We start from the raw sequence: 15,701 nt of genomic DNA, 5'->3' as shown, positions 1-15,701 counted from the left end.
GTTCACAGGCACACATAGCATCTCCTCAGCAAAGACCCTGGGGGTGGGGGTAAGGCAGACAGGGAGTCAATTAAGGAGTTTACACTTTGCTGAACTGTGCCATCGCCAGTCTTTAGGGATCATTAGGATGGGGGATATTAACGCACAGTAGAACCTGGGAACCCACAAGCACCCTCTGAGAGGTTCTGCACCTTTTATCATCGCAAGATCGGTCCTCTGCAAGGCATCCTGGCAGAGGCGGGGCAGCCCCCAGCTCGGAACTCGACTCTTGATGCCTGAGCATCACTCGCGGCTGCGCAGTAAAAGGCGCCGTGCTCGAGTCTCAGGCTGAAGCGATTCCAACCGAGTGTACCGGAGGGCCGGTGCGGCTGCGCGACCACCCGACGGCCGCTGCGCCTGCGCGACGTTGGACAGCCGCGCCATGGCGGACGAAGAACTCGAGGCGCTGAGAAAGCAGAGGCTGGCCGAGCTGCAGGCCAAGCACGGAGTGAGCGAGCGGGCGGGGTGACGCCCTCACCCCAAGCAAAGGCTCTCAGCGTTTGCTCGTGGGCCACAGGCTCCTGGGAACCCCATGGCTCCGTGTGCACGGGCGGGGGTGGGGTGTTCCCGGAGGCCGTCGCAGCCTCCTCGGTTCCCGTAGAGTCCCGCGTGAGGCTCGTGCGGGTTGGGGTGTGCGCGCCCTCGAGTCACCCCCAAGTCTCGGTTTTCGCTGCCGTCGAGCCTCAAGCTAGCCCCGCCGGGATTGGGGTGTCCTCGGATTGGGTCTTGCTGGCCGGAAGTCAGCGCTGTATAGAGGGGACTCTTCTGAGCTCTGGTGCGGAGGACGCCGCTCTGACGGCGCGTCCCTAGGCGGGAGTCAAACCGCGGACTCCAGAGATGGTGCTCAACCCCTGCGGTGCCGTCTAGGAGGGAGTAGCGGGTTGTAAACTTGCCTTGGGACAAACACTAGCGATGGTGGGCGGCCTCAGTGGCAGCACCCTTTGAACCAGCATCCTTCGTGCCAGGCCAGGGTCTCTTTTAAACCAGTCTTTTTACTGGTAAAAATTGGGCTCCATGATACCTGGGCCTTTCCAGGAATGTGTGCGTTCTCAAACATTCTATTAGATTGTGACTTTAGAAGCTTGTCCTCACTTAGTAAATGTGGGGCTGGGGGTGGGAGTTAGCCTGGGCCACAGTGCTTGCCTAGCGTGCTGGACACCCTCCCTCCCCCGAGTTTCATCCTCAGCCCTTCCTTAATAAAAATTATTATTTATTAATAATTTAATAAAACGAAAACATTGCAAATGGAAACTGACTCATTGATTTCTGTGAGACCCAGTTTCCACCTCAGGAAGCTATTATAGCAGAAGGAAAATGGAATAAGTCTTTATTTTTGTTTTCATTTATTTGTTATTTTACTTTATTTTGAATAGGGTCTCTGTTCATAACCCAGGCTGACCGGTAACTTGAGATCCTGTGTGTCCTAAGTGCTAACTGTGGTTACAAATGTGCCTCACCCCGACTTTTTCCCCACCCCTGCCATGCCTTCTGTTTTCCTCTTAAAGTTCCACTCCATTAAAAGGTAAAATTATTTTTTTCAGGATCCTGGTGATGCAGCCCAACAGGAAGCAAAACAAAGGTATGGGCTAGAATTGGAACTTTCTGGAAGGATGGTTTCATAGATGGATTTTTTTTCCTCTTTTATTTAGTAGTTGTAATTGGTATGTGACTCTTAATCTCAGAACCTAGTGATGATTTTATATTAAGTCCTGTGAAGGTAATTCCCTGTTTAGTTTGATTCAACAAACACCCATGGAGTTCCAGTAACACCTTGTTTTGAAGTTCTGCCTAATGGCTCACTGAGCAAAACAATAGCATTACCTCATAGGGATGCTAAACCTGGGGCCTCACTGTAAGTGTTCAGTGAACGCTAACTGACTCTCCTGCTAGTACGAGCGCACATTTGATAGGACTACATCACACCCTACTTTTGCCTCTGCCATTTTTTGGGGGTGTATTTCAGATCTGAGCACAAAGGTCGTCCCTTGTTCCCTACTCCCTCTAGCAACCTGCAAGGTTAACCCCTTTAAGCCCATATTCTCAGAGGAGGTTGTTTTTCCTTCTCCACTCAGGATTTCTCATCGAGGGTCTCTCTTTTGTTCTTTGAGCACATAAAACCAGTGGTGGCTCATGCCACTAATCTCAACTCCTTGGGAAGGCCTGCCTGGTCAGCTTAGCAAGACCCTGTGTTGAAGTGATACACACACACACACACACACACACACACACACTTGGGATGTAGCGCAGTGGTCAAGCATTTTCCAGCATATGCAGAACCCTGGGTTCAGTCACTGTTTTGGCAAAGACAGGCTGGTGCATCTCACAGACCATAGCATCTTAGATGCAGGAACTCTTGAGAAGGTGGCCTTAGGAAATAAATGAAGTCTGGCTCTGTGAGTCCTTGATAGTGGGCATAACCAGCCCCAACCAACCGCCCCTTAATTCTGCCAGACCATATCTGCTACTGTCTTTTTTGAGTGATGGGTTCCCTTGGATGGTTACCTTGGAGAAATGTTTTAAGTCTCCTACCTAGAGTGGTGGTGGTGCAGTCCCGAGATCCTTCCACTCAGGAGGCTGAGGACAGAAGTGTAAGGATTTGAGACCAGCCTTGGCTACATAGTGAATTCTGAGCCTGCCTGAGCTCCGTAGCTAAACCTTGTCTCCAAAAAGGTTTGAAAGCAGCGTGCTACAGTTCCTACTTGAGTATTCAAGAAGAAACACAGGATCTGGTTCTGCCTGGGCCACAGTTTTTCAGAGTCTCCATAGGTCTCTTGCGCCCTCCCTAAAGAAAGTACATTTGATCTGTCTAATTACTGAGACTCCTCTTCAGGCCTGTAGCACGTGTTACGCTGGATACTTAATGTTGGTGATGGTCACTGACCTGGAATACCGCTTCATGAAAGAGTGTCCTGCCATTCTGTTAGGTTTATATCCACAGCTGGCTCCTGGAAGGCAAAGGCACCTAGCACCATATAGTCTGTGAACTACAGGAGTCTCTCAGTGGCCTGCAGGATGGCTCAGCATGGAGAGCACATGCCACCTAGCCTGACGATCTATGAGGTCAAGCTTCAGGACCCACATAGTGAAAAGAAAGAGCTGACTCCCAAAAGTTGTCCTATGACCTCCACATGTGCGCTGTGATGTGCCCACCCCAAACCCCAATAAATAAATAAAGGTTAAGATTTTTTAGAAGAGGCATTGAATAAATGCTTTGTACACTCAAATGCTGACAGCTTAGTTCTAACCTCATATGACCTATGTTCTGTTGTAGGGAAGCAGAAATGAGAAACAGTATCTTAGCCCAAGTTCTGGATCAGTCAGCCCGGGCCAGGTGTAAGCATCTTCAATTTCTTTTATTCCCATGAGATTGGTTTGCGGTAATTGGCTGTGTAGATACCCATGTGAAGTTACTGCTCTGATCAGAGCAAATGTTTGTAAGAAGAATGACCTTTATAAATCTGGAGAGGGGTTGGTTTTACAGTTGAAACACTTCCTTACGAAGGTGCCAGAAAAGTTTGTAAGGATTGACTCTTGAACAAAGACAGCCACAAGAGTGTTGGTAGGAGTTGTCATGGTGATGGGCACACAGGATTGAGTGTATTCTGGGTGTTGGTGTTATGTCTAGAGTTTTCATACATAAAATCTAAAAAAAAAAAAAACTGTAGAAAGGAAAGGGCGAACCAGTCAGAATAAACTGGCATGTTTAGAAGAGGTAGCTGTATTTATCAGAAGCAGGAACTCATGGAGATGAGAACCTGAGAACTGAAGTTTAACCTTGGCCCTCCCTCCTGCCAGTGAGTGATGTGGCTGAACTCTGTGGTCTTAGACGGCCTAGCCACACTGTCTGCCTTACCTACCTTTTGCCTGTTGGCAGACATAAGCTTGTGAAATAATACTTTGGAAGTGTCGGTAGATAGTTTAAAAGTATAATTAGTGCATTTAATCTCCATGCTTTTTTGCTTTTTCTTTTTTAGTAAGTAACTTAGCACTTGTGAAGCCTGAGAAAACGAAAGCAGTGGAGAACTACCTTATACAGATGGCACGGTATGGACAGCTGAGTGGGAAGGTGAGCCCAGACTGTCTGAGGAGCGTGGGCCACAGCAGGAAGCCTTGGCTTTGGGGCGGGGAGGTGGCTTAGCAGCTCCAGCTCCAGGAGATCTGTGCCGTCTTCTGGTCTCCACACATGTACATGGGGGTGCGTGCGTGTGTGTGTGTGTGTGTGTGTGTGTGTGTGTATACACATACACATATTTTGAAGCAAAGCACTCGTGCACATGAATTCTTAAAACTTAAAAAAAAAAATCAGCTGCACCAAGTAATTTCCATATTTGAATATAGAATTCTTATTGGCCCCAAAAACCCTTTAAAGAAGAGAATGATCACTGCACTGTGTAGCTTAAGTGAAGATTGCATGTCCAAAAATGCTTGGCTTTCTCCTTTCCTGGCACTGTGTGGAACATTGTTTGTGTCAGTGTGACCCAGTGACTGTTGGGAGTCTCCTGCCTTAAATTGTTCTGCACTGGAAATAGGGTTTGTAAATATCAATTAAAATAGCACCTGTGTACAGATTTTGTAGTTGTGAGGGAAAGTTGATGTCCTATGTCCTTGGTTCGTGTGTGTGTGTGTGTGTGTGTGTGTGTGTGTGTGTGTGAGAGAGAGAGAGAGAGAGAGAGAGAGAGAGAGAGTGAGAGAGTGTGTGAGAGAGAGAGTGAGAGACCAGGAGGATTATATTTGGGAAGTCTAGTCCTCAAGGCTGAGTGGCCTCACAGCCCTGACTGCATTTGGAGCTAGAAAGAACTGGATCTATTTTGAGGATGCTGCCTCTAGGGTGGTGTGAGCAGAGATAGCATATCTGTACCTGTGATCTTTCACACAGTGGTTGTCATTGCCTTGCTAGCAGCGACAAAAGGTGGACTTAAACTTTCCTGAGCCCTCTCTTCTTTCTTCCTACTCCTTGGAGAGCTCTTAGAGTGATTGGTCTGCTCAGAGATGCTGGTTGTTTTGAAATTGTTTTTCTTTCTGGTTATAGGTGTCAGAACAAGGGTTAATAGAAATACTCGAGAAAGTCAGCCAACAGACAGAAAAGAAAACAACAGTGAAAGTAAGTGTGGGGCGAGGCAGAAGTGGAGGTGGTGGTGTTTCCAGTCGCCTGAGCTGTCTAAGAGCCTTTAGACACCTTGATTCTGTGATGTGGTTGGGAAGGGAACAGCTATGTGGAAAGAGTGTAATTGTTAACACTTCTAGCCTCTCAACCTACCTCTCTTCAAAGACACACACAAAAGCTCGCTTGAGTAGTATTTTACTTCAAAAATCTGAGGCTTTATAAAGTGTCTGACATTCTTTTAATTTCCCCGTAGTTCAACAGAAGAAAAGTAATGGACTCAGATGAAGATGATGATTACTAAAGAGGACGTGCTTAGACAGACCCACGGAGCAGGTCTAGGACAGTTACCACCTGTAAATGTTTACTTTGTTCCCTGTCTATATGCCTTTTGAAAAAAATAAACTTGTACCTCAAACTCAAACAGTTTGGGTGTCTCAGAATCCCAGGCACTTCAAAGGAAGATGTGCGTTTTGAATGATTTCCCCTTCTTACCAAGAGCTTTTAAATGGTGGCAATGCAAGCTTGTCCTTGGCAGCTGGGACAGCTTGAGTGGCTGGAGACTGCAAGGGGGCGAAACCCCTGGCATCTGAATCAACCTTAAGATCTGAGCACATCCAGCATTCTTAAGGCAGGGTGGCTCCTCTTCCTGCGGTGGCCGTCAGAGGCCCAGCTTTTGATTTGTCTTTTAGAACTGTTGGGTTTATATTATCAAATATCACTCGGATCCAAAATGACTAGAATACTTATACAAAATAATTAGGATGTCCCTGTCACAGCTGTTGAACAGTGAGACAGTGACATGTTTACTAGAGGAGCAGGCAGGAGTGACGGCTAAGTGAGCACAAGACACCAGGTCTTTTCCCAGCACCCATGTTGGGCAGCTCACAACTACCTGGACCTCCAGCTCTAGGGAATCAGAAACCCTCTGGCCTCAGAAACCTACGCACGAACCCCCTTATAAGCAAACATAAATGATGATAAAAATGAATTCTAAAAAATGCAAAGAAAGGATTCATCAGTTTGTGTTCAGGACTGCACTGTCCTACTCAAAACCTGCTGAGCGATTTTGTGGGCAGTTGGTTCAGACGGTTTTGTGTGTGTGTGTGTGTGTGTGCACGTGTGTGTGTGTGTATGTTTTGGGTTTGTTGGTAACTTTTAAAGACGGTTTCATTGTGTCCAAAGCTGGTCTCAGCTTACCGTGTAGCCAAGGATGACCTCAGACTCATGATCCCCCTGCCTCCACAGGGTGCTGGGAATTGAACACAGAGCTTGGTGAGCACTAAGTAAACAATGCTAAATGAGGCACATTCTCCACCCTGCCCAGACTTCAGAAATGACCAGTGATGACTTTTTAGGTTTGCTTTACGGCTCATTTATGTGCAATGCTAGAGAACAGACTCCTGACACATCTGCAAGTTTCGTTACATGGTTCTGTACAGTTACCAGTCCTGATGTCCATACTGGCTGAGGTGCCTGTGGGCGTGAAGCTGGCAGTGCCTGGGGTTGCAAACACAGACTTGAACATTGCTCAGTTTTCATGGCCATTTCAGGTTTTCCTCTAAGTGGGAAAAGCAACTGAGAACACTTTTAAGAGTAATTGGTGTAAACTACTCTACTCACCGCAGTGATTTAGCAAGAGATGAACCTTGCCTGAGGAGTGTGCAATGGCAAACTGGAAACACTTCCCTCAATGTGTGCATCTGCCTCTCGAGAGTCTCTGCACTGATAGACCTTGAGGTCCAGAGACGAGGCATCAGGAAAGTGGTTTTGTTAAAAAAGGAAGGGCTAGAGCGATGGCTCAGCTGTTGTGAGCGCTGGAGTTCTTGATTTGGATGGGATTCCAAGCACCCACAGGGCACCTCACAACCACCTGTAACTCTCCCCACAGGGAACCTGGTGCCCTCTTTTGCCTAAGAGCACGAGGCACGCAGATGGAGAAGCAGCCACACCCATTCTCAGTAAGTGGCAAGTGGGGGAAAGGTAAACAAACGGAGAGCATCACACTCATTCTATCAGGAAGCTGCGTCATTCTTTCCTGTCCCCAGTGTGGGTGCAGGCCTGCAATCCCAGCTCCTCAGGAAGCTGAGGGGATCGGAAAAAAGGTCCAAGACCTGCCAAGGCAACTTAAGTGTCACCTGAAAAGGTCTCTCTCTGTGTGAGTACTCAAATTGTGTATGCCATTGACCTGTCAAGAGCAGGTAGATGGGCAATGTCTGCTCTGAGTGATCCAGGTGGCATCCAGTCACCCTTAAATACAAAAGACTATCCTTCCCATGAGGACTGTTTCCACACAGCACAGTGTTGTGCAGGACTATCCTTGAGCCAAACTACCACTACCACCACATGAGCTGTGCCCACCGGGGGAGGCAATTAGGGGACCCTCAGCTGAATGCCTACCCATTCCTCCAGCCAGTTGTGTCCAGAAGTTGCACACGTCCTCAGGGAGGGGCCAGAGCATTTCCAGAGTGTCAGGGAAAGACTTAAGGATGGGCTCCATCTACACAGGCAGGAGACGCATTCAGGCTGGTTACTGACCTGCCGGTGTGGCCTCTCATTGCTCTGTAAGGAGCCCTAATAAACTCAGAGGTCTCCCACAGTAATCATATCTTGGTTTGTCATTGGGATCCTAGAAGAAATAGGCAAATTTCATCTCCCGTAGGGAGAAATTCTAACAAACAGGTTTACAGAAGAAACTGCACAACGAAATTTAAAAATGGCAGGACACAATCAAGAGTCAAAGTTTACTGTTTTCTTTTCCATCATTTGGCACATATCCAAGGCACATTAGAAAATTAGAAATCATAAATTACTTTGTAGAAAAATAATCAGCCCCTCCCTTCTATACATTCACAAGTATTCCCAATAATGTGCACAAAACCACTTCCCCTTTACAAAGTCCTTTGAAAACGGACTCAGGATGAACCCATGTCTGCAACTTTAGGATCGGGAACATAAAAAAATAATAGAATCTATAGAAAGTTATAAAAAGGAATCAATGGCAACAAATTCCAACTTAAACTCCGACCTGGTTTGTGCTGTAAGTTTTGAATTTGAATCAAAAGACATAAGGTGTGCCAAAGCTGCTCTCTGGTAACCATCGTCAGGTACGCTGTGTCGGGAGGCTCTTAACGGGAAGGAGAGTGAGCAGAAATGGATACAGGTAAACGTGCAGTGACCCAGGGGTCTGTGTTGTTGGGAAAGTGACGGCCAACTTTGCCCATACATGTGGTGTAGAACAAGGCAGAATGGTAGGTCCTTTTCACTGGGACGGACATCAAAACAGCGTTCGGGCATCTTCCAGTTCAAGTGTTTCCCAGGCTCCGTTTCGTCATCCCAACGGGATGCTTCTCTGCCTGGCATCCACCGTTCCGTAACCGGCATTCCTTCTCTGACTTCTCCCGGATATAAGGCTCCCCCTTATCCACTTCCCAGACATTTAGCACCTTCCAGCCAAAGGAGGTCAGAGCTGATGGCGACCAGGAAACCCAAATGCTGAGATGAGGGCTCGTTCACTCCCTCCCATTCCTATTCAAGTGTGTTAGTTCGCTTTGAAGAGGAGAGGGTGGTAAATCCGAGGGGCTGGCCCTCAAGCCGGGTGTTCAACGTATACTTAGCTCTACACTGGGTTCATGCTTCCCAGCTTACTGTAGACTCGTGTCTCAGCAGCAGATTTTCCAGTCCCTTCCTGCTAAGACCGAGAAACACCAGCCTCTTGGGTGGTCAGGTGGCCAGTCACCTCTGGGACCTGAAGTATGGCTGCGTCATTGACTGTGTGTCTGCGGACCATTGGCCGGTGTCCTGGAACAGCCTGTCTCGGCACAGGCCTCCCAGGGAGCCCCTTGTTTCCTTCCTCAGAGGTCTGACACCTGCTCTGGTCTGACAAATCATTCTGCTTCCCTGTGACTCTTTGCTTCTCTGGCTGAAGAAAAGATAAAACTTAGTTCATGGCTGCACTGTGCTTTAAACTACCAGGATGGCAGTGCCCCCTCCTCCCGCAGGTGTCGGACAATGCACTTAGAACCCCATAGGCACAGTGGCCATGGGATGGTGCTCTGTGTGACACGCAGACAGTGCTCTGTGAGTTTCTAATCTCTGATCCTATGTGCTGCTGCTGCTCCCTCCAGCAAGGAAACCTCATGGGAAGGGCAACTGTCACACAGCCACAGGGGCCACCTGACTGACGTCGGAGCTGATGTACGTCCAGGAGCAGGATATAAGCAAGGCTGGAAAGCTACATATGAAATCGAATTTTATCATGCACGCTGGGCATGGCAGTTCACATCGATAACCTCAGCCCTTGGGAAACTGAGGCAGGGGGATTCCCATGAGTTTGAGGATCGTCTGCACTAAAGTACGAAACTCTGCTCAAAAGAGGGAGGGACGCTAAATCTGTCACGGTATATAGCATAAAGTCTCTAAAAACGACCATTTGTAAGTTTTGTGCATTTGTCCCAGCAAACCTGGTGGCATGTGTGCTGTCCGTTCTTCCTCTCCAGCCACTGGGAAAGGTATGTGTTTCTGAGAAGCCTCACTTTGCAGTGGAACAGCTCTCTCTCTCTCCCTCTCCCTCTCCCTCTCTCTCTCCCTCTCTCTCTCTCTCTCTCTGTGTGTGTGTGTGTGTGTGTGTGTGTGTGTGGTGTGTGTGTGTGTGTGTGTGTGTGTTAGAACATTTCATCTACACTGTCCTTATTTCAAATATTAAAAAAAGCAATAAACTCTGGCCTAGTCTGCTTCCCGTAAGCACTGAATTGCAGCTTCACACATACATGACTTCCCACGTCTCCATGACTTTCTCAGCTCAGACCTGTAATTTTATATGAAAGACAGGGTCTCCCTATGTAGCCCTGGCTGGCCTTGAACTCACAGAGATCCATCCGCTCCTGCCTCCCGAGTGCTAGGTTTAAAGGCATGTGCCACCACGCTTGTCCAGAGCTGTAATTGTAAACTTACTCCCAAGTCCACACTCTTGTCCGAGCCACTATAGAGCTTAAGTCTTAACTGTTGCTAATTCTTTTTCCACCAGGGAGATAATAAAATGAAGGTGACTGTTGAGAAACGTCCTTTGTCGATTACTTTTTTTAAAGCTAGGTCATAAGCCTCCTACTGTGTAATCACTCACCTCCTGGAGACCTCCGGTAAGATCTGGTACACTTCTATCCCTTCCCATAGTCTCCCATGACTTCGTCCTCTCCCTGAGATACAAGACAAACCAAGTATTAATCAAAGCAAAGTTAAGTACCTGGGTAATGATCTAAAGGCCGCTGGCCACAAGATGGCAGCACTGGAAGAGCAGTTAACACCTCACATGTCCAGGGATCCCTGGGAAGCCAATCCCAGGATCAAACCCACCAAAGTCAACTTGAACTAGATAGATAGATACTCACTGGAACCGCCCCCCTGGGTTAATGAGGCAAAACTGTCTCCGAAAAGGTTCCTCTGGCAGGTTGTACATTTTGGGGTTCCCTGTGAATAAAACAGCAAAACACCTGAAAACTTCATAAAGGTGACTTTGCAGTGGGCGTGTGCGCGCGCGCGCACACACACACACACACACACACACACACACACACACACACAGGTTCTCTGATTTCCTAGCACACAGAAAGTTAGAAAGCTAAGTGCTAACTCTGCTTTTACAGTCCACTATTCCTTGCCAGGCAAACCTGGGTAAGACAGAGTTGTCTTTACAGGGCCACTCCACAGCCTGAGCCTGTCATGGCAAATCCACTCTGGGATTTTCTAGGAATCCCAGTGGGTTTTTCTACCTGCTGCATCTGCATTCATACTCAATTTTGAAAAGCTCATTAAGCAGAATTCCTTTTAAACAACCTTTTAAAAGGAAAGTGCTCATTCCAGGCAGTGTTGGGCAAGTATCACCCTTGGTGCTCCTGCAAACTGAAAACAAGAGGGCCCGGAGAGAGAGCTCAGTGGCTCAGATGCTGCTCTACTCTTAGGATGACAGCTTTGGATTACAAGACACGAAACCACCTACACACCTGGTTCCAAGGGATCTGCTGACCTCCCTGAACTCCATGAGCATCTCCACTCATGTGCACACACAGACATGCACATATATACATAACTAAAAAAAAAATCGTAAGAGGGTAGGAGTGTGGCTCAGTGGTAGGTGCATGATTGTAATCTTAGCACTACAAAAGGAGAGACAGGTAGAATCCTGTCTTCAGTCAGGCTAGCCTACCCCAGGAGCTCCAACCCAATGGGAAACTCTCTGACTACAAGTTGCGTGGCTCCTGAGGAATGACAGCCAAGGATGACCTCCCACTTACACACACACACACACACACACACACACACACACACACTCACATACATTAACACACACACATATATTCACACACATAACACACACATTCACACACATTAACACATACACACACACCTTCAAATACACACATATACACTCATACACATATACACTCACATGCATTAACACATACACACACACACCTTCAAACACATATACACATCTTCAAACGTGCACACATGCGTGCACACACACACACATAGACACAGATACCTAACGCATACACACTCACACACATTAACACACACACTCACACACATTAACACATCCACACACACCTTCAAACACACACACTCACACACATTAACACACACACTCACACACATTAACACAACCACACACACCTTCAAACACACACTCACACACATTAACACACACACTCACACATCCACACACACCTTCAAACACACACTCACACACATTAACACATAGACACACTCACACACATTAACACACACACTCACACATCCATACACACCTTCAAACACACACTCACACACATTAACACATAGACACACTCATACACATTAACACATAGACACACTCACACACATTAACACATCCACACACACCTTCAAACACGCGCGTGCGCACACACACACCCCGAAAGCACCACCTACCCATGAATTCCCAAATGGAGGCAGGTTGAGAATTTAGAAGCACTTACATTTTTTCCTGATCTCCACAGTCACATAATCCTCGTGTTCTGTCTCCTGGACGACAACGACGTTGTTTGGAGAAGCAGCAACGCAACTTGGGACGACTTGCAGCAACTCCATTATCTTTGAGTCCTAGAGTTTAAAAGGGAAAGTGTCGCTAAGTTGTTTCACTGTTTCCTCTGCAGATTATCATTCGGGTTCCCATCTAAATGTCAATACTGCTGTCACTGAAGCCCCTCCCTAAATATCTCCCCAACAACAAAACGACAATAAAAACACATCAGGGCCCAGGACGTGGCTACTGTCTCAGCACTTGAGGCTCGGAAGTAGCTTGAGTTCGGGAGTTCAAGGCAGGGCAACAGGGAAACTGTTTCATAAAAGAATTGCGCTCTTCATTTAGAAGCTCTGACCTGCACATTCAGCTACTACACACACTGGGATAACTACAGTAGAGGCAGTTACTACATGGCTATCAGGAAGCTGCTCAGGAGCCCCACCCGAACCGCAATAGAACACGCTCAGTCTTTGAGGAAGTACCAAATGGAACACTAAGCATTATCTGTTAAGTGTCATCGACCCTCACAGACACCTCAACCCATTCAAGGGACACCTAAAATTCACCATCACCTCGTCACCTAATGTACTTTCTTAAAAAGTATATCCAATCTCTAGAGACAATATTTGAAACTTTTTCTTTCTGAGGTACTAGGGATGGTACCCAGGACCTTGCACATGAAGGGCGGTGGCTCAACAATGAACCCTAACCCGGCCCCTCACTGGGGGATTCTAGGCAGGGGCTCTACCACCGAGCCACGCCCCCAGCCTCTCACTGGGGGATTCTAGGCAGGGGCTCTACCACCGAGCCACGCCCCCCGCCCCTCACTAGGGGATTCTAGGCAAGTGCTCTACCACTGAGCCATGCCCCCAGCCCCTCACTGGGGGATTCTAGGCAGGGGCTCTACCACTGAGCCACGCCCCCAGCCTCTCACTGGGGGATTCTAGGCAGGGGCTCTACCACCGAGCCACGCCCCCCGCCCCTCACTGGGGGATTCTAGGCAGGGGCTCTACCACCGAGCCACGCCCCCGACCCTCACTGGGGGATTCTAGGCAGGGGCTCTACCACTGAGCCACGCCCCAGCCCCTCACTGGGGGATTCTAGGCAGGGGCTCTACCACCGAGCCACGCCCCCCGCCCCTCACTGGGGGATTCTAGGCAGGGGCTCTACCACCGAGCCACGCCCCCGACCCTCACTGGGGGATTCTAGGCAGGGGCTCTACCACTGAGCCACGCCCCAGCCCCTCACTGGGGGATTCTAGGCAGGGGCTCTACCACTGAGCCACGCCCCCCGCCCCTCACTGGGGGATTGTAGGCAGGGGCTCTACCACTGAGCCACGCCCCCCACCCCTCACTGGGGGATTCTAGGCAGGGGCTCTACCACTGAGCCACGACCCCCGCCCCTCACTGGGGGATTCTAAGCAGGGGCTCTACCACTGAGCCGTGACTTTGCCCTTAAAATTAAATAGGCATATAATTAGGTTGGATTTATAGTGACTTTAACATCTCTATTGGGCTATTTGGAGTTTAAACCCAAGATTCACCATGAAGACGGGAACAGAGGGAAGCAACTTTCTTTCTCCACGACTGACTTGCTGCACTGGAGAGAGTAGTACGCTGGGGGGGATCTAAATTCTCTCAGAATCTGAGAACTTAAATCCACAACCGAAAGTCTCCATTATGCTACCGGGCTGGCAAAGTCAGAACAATGTCTAACCTACCACTTCTCAGCTGTGACAGCATCTGCGTGTACCACGCCTAGGCGTCTACCAGTAGCCATTCTTAGGTGTCCCACGTTCCCTTAGGCCTTTGAAGCTACCCCAGGAAGAATGAGCACTGACACATTACGCATGCCCAGCCAGGAGACAATGGCACATAGCTAGCCCTGCCTGCCGACGTCTGGCTTCCTCACTCAGCTCAGCACAGAGCACCAAAGACCTGGCTGTTGGGATCTCCCATCTGCTTTGAACACAAGGAATCCACCCTGTGCTTCAGGGATCGTGGAGGTGCCTGAGCCATCAAACGCTCTCCCTCACCTGCTCTGCACAGTCCACCGCCGTGTACTGCCTCTTGTTCAGGATGTCAACAGATGCGCCATAAAACAGAAGCAGTTCCACCACCAAGACGTGCCTTCCCATCACGGCCTCGTGCAGGGCCGTGTTGCCTTTGTTGTTGCAAGCATTGATGGCGGCCCCGTGCTAGGGGAGAAACGGGACAGCACGATCCGTGTGACCATTCACTACAAAATGACTTTAAAAATTCGCTTAATGGCAGAGGCACACGCGTCACACCACACACAGAGGACAGAAATCAACGTTTTGGGAGTTGATCTCTCCTGGTTGTTTTTGAGGCAGGGTCTCTCTTACTTTTGCTCTTCTACTGAATGTGAGGAGATCTTGCCAATTTTCCTGTCCCCGCCTCCCATCCTGAGGTTGGAGTACTGGGGTTATAGGCGAGTAGCACAGGGCATCCACATTTTAAAGGAGACTTATTTTTATTTTATGTGTATGAATGCTTTGCCAGTACGAATATAGGTGGGTAGTGTGTATGCCCTATGGTTTTGGAGGCCAAAAAAGGTGCCAGAAACCGTGGAGCATGGGTGGTTGTAAGTCACTACGTGGGTACTGGAAAGAATAGCCAATAAGCCGGGCATGGTGCACACTTTTAATCCCAGAACTTGGGAGGCAGAGGCAGGCAGATCTCTGAGTTCAAGGCCAGTCTGGTCTACAGAATGAGTTCCAGAACAGCTACAGCCAGGGATATAGAGAGAAACCCTGTCTTGGAAAACAAGACAAGGAAGGAAGGAAGGAAGGAAGGAAGGAAGGAAGGGAGGGAGGGAAGGAGGGAGGGAGGGAGGAAGAAAAGAAAAAAATATGAAGAAAAGGAAAGGCTAGCCAGTGCTCTTAACACCACTGATCTCATTAGTTCCAGGCATGGTACTATGGTGAGACTGTCTCAAAAAAAAAAAAAAAAAAATCTTTGATGGTGCTACTATCTAGCCCAGGCTGGCCTCCAACTGAACTTCCTGGGTGTGCGATTCAGTGTAAAATTCTTAGAACTTGTTTTTTAAAATCAAGTTAGATTTTTTTTTGTCTTTTCCTCCAATATTTAGGTATGTGTATGTGTGGGTTTTTTGGGTTTTTTTTTGTACACCACTACTTAACAAACCACCACCGATAACAACCAACAGCCCACCCTGCCTCTCAGGGCCCTGGCATTTATATACCCTCTGAATTCTAAATGTCACACAGTCACGGAAACTGTCTGCAGCTGACAAAATCACGCCCCTGCTAGAGCGTGAGGCAAATCACAGTCAGCTGCTGTGGACGGTCTGAAGCAGCCCCATGTCCCACACTTGGGATTAAAACAGAAACAAAATATTCCTATGTTTTTTAAAGAACCCAAAATTCCAAAATTCTCACTACATCTCCCCCTTTCTGTTTTAGGTCATTAATTATGCTGGGTGTAGCGGGAAATCATAAACAGACATTTTCGGATCAGTGGCCAAGGTTTTTCAGAA

General features: G+C 48.2%; 2 protein-coding genes across 6 annotated transcripts in view; one reads left to right on the top strand and one right to left on the bottom strand.

Annotated features, from left to right (window-relative positions):
* The first annotated feature begins 294 nt into the window (after positions 1-294).
* Pdcd5 (programmed cell death 5) lies at positions 295-5,596 on the top strand. Of its 2 annotated transcripts, none has more exons than NM_001106247.1 (6): positions 295-487; positions 1,581-1,618; positions 3,311-3,372; positions 4,014-4,105; positions 5,069-5,140; positions 5,397-5,596. In NM_001106247.1, the coding sequence occupies exons 1-6, from the start codon at positions 422-424 to the stop codon at positions 5,442-5,444; spliced, it is 378 nt and encodes a 125-aa protein (NP_001099717.1). In that variant the 5' UTR covers positions 295-421; the 3' UTR covers positions 5,445-5,596. The 2 variants fall into 2 exon arrangements, with proteins under 2 accessions (NP_001099717.1, XP_087510086.1); XM_087653960.1 differs by lacking the exon at positions 295-487 and adding an exon at positions 645-879 and having other exon boundaries at positions 5,397-5,564.
* Positions 5,597-7,849: 2,253 nt separating this feature from the next.
* Positions 7,850-15,701, bottom strand: part of Ankrd27 (ankyrin repeat domain 27) — a 52,248-nt gene continuing 44,396 nt past the window's right edge. For all 4 annotated transcript variants that reach the window (NM_001271264.1, XM_087569125.1, XM_087569128.1 and 1 more), the window contains 5 exon segments: positions 7,850-9,062; positions 10,263-10,335; positions 10,528-10,606; positions 12,136-12,259; positions 14,218-14,379. In NM_001271264.1, the coding sequence (NP_001258193.1) occupies positions 8,832-9,062; positions 10,263-10,335; positions 10,528-10,606; positions 12,136-12,259; positions 14,218-14,379 (669 nt within the window). In that variant the 3' untranslated portion in view covers positions 7,850-8,831.

The sequence above is a fragment of the Rattus norvegicus genome, chromosome 1 (assembly GCF_021556685.1).
Source record: "Rattus norvegicus strain SHRSP/BbbUtx chromosome 1, alternate assembly SHRSP_T2T, whole genome shotgun sequence".
Lineage (NCBI taxonomy): Eukaryota > Metazoa > Chordata > Mammalia > Rodentia > Muridae > Rattus > Rattus norvegicus.
This window is presented reverse-complemented; position numbering and strand designations above follow the sequence as displayed.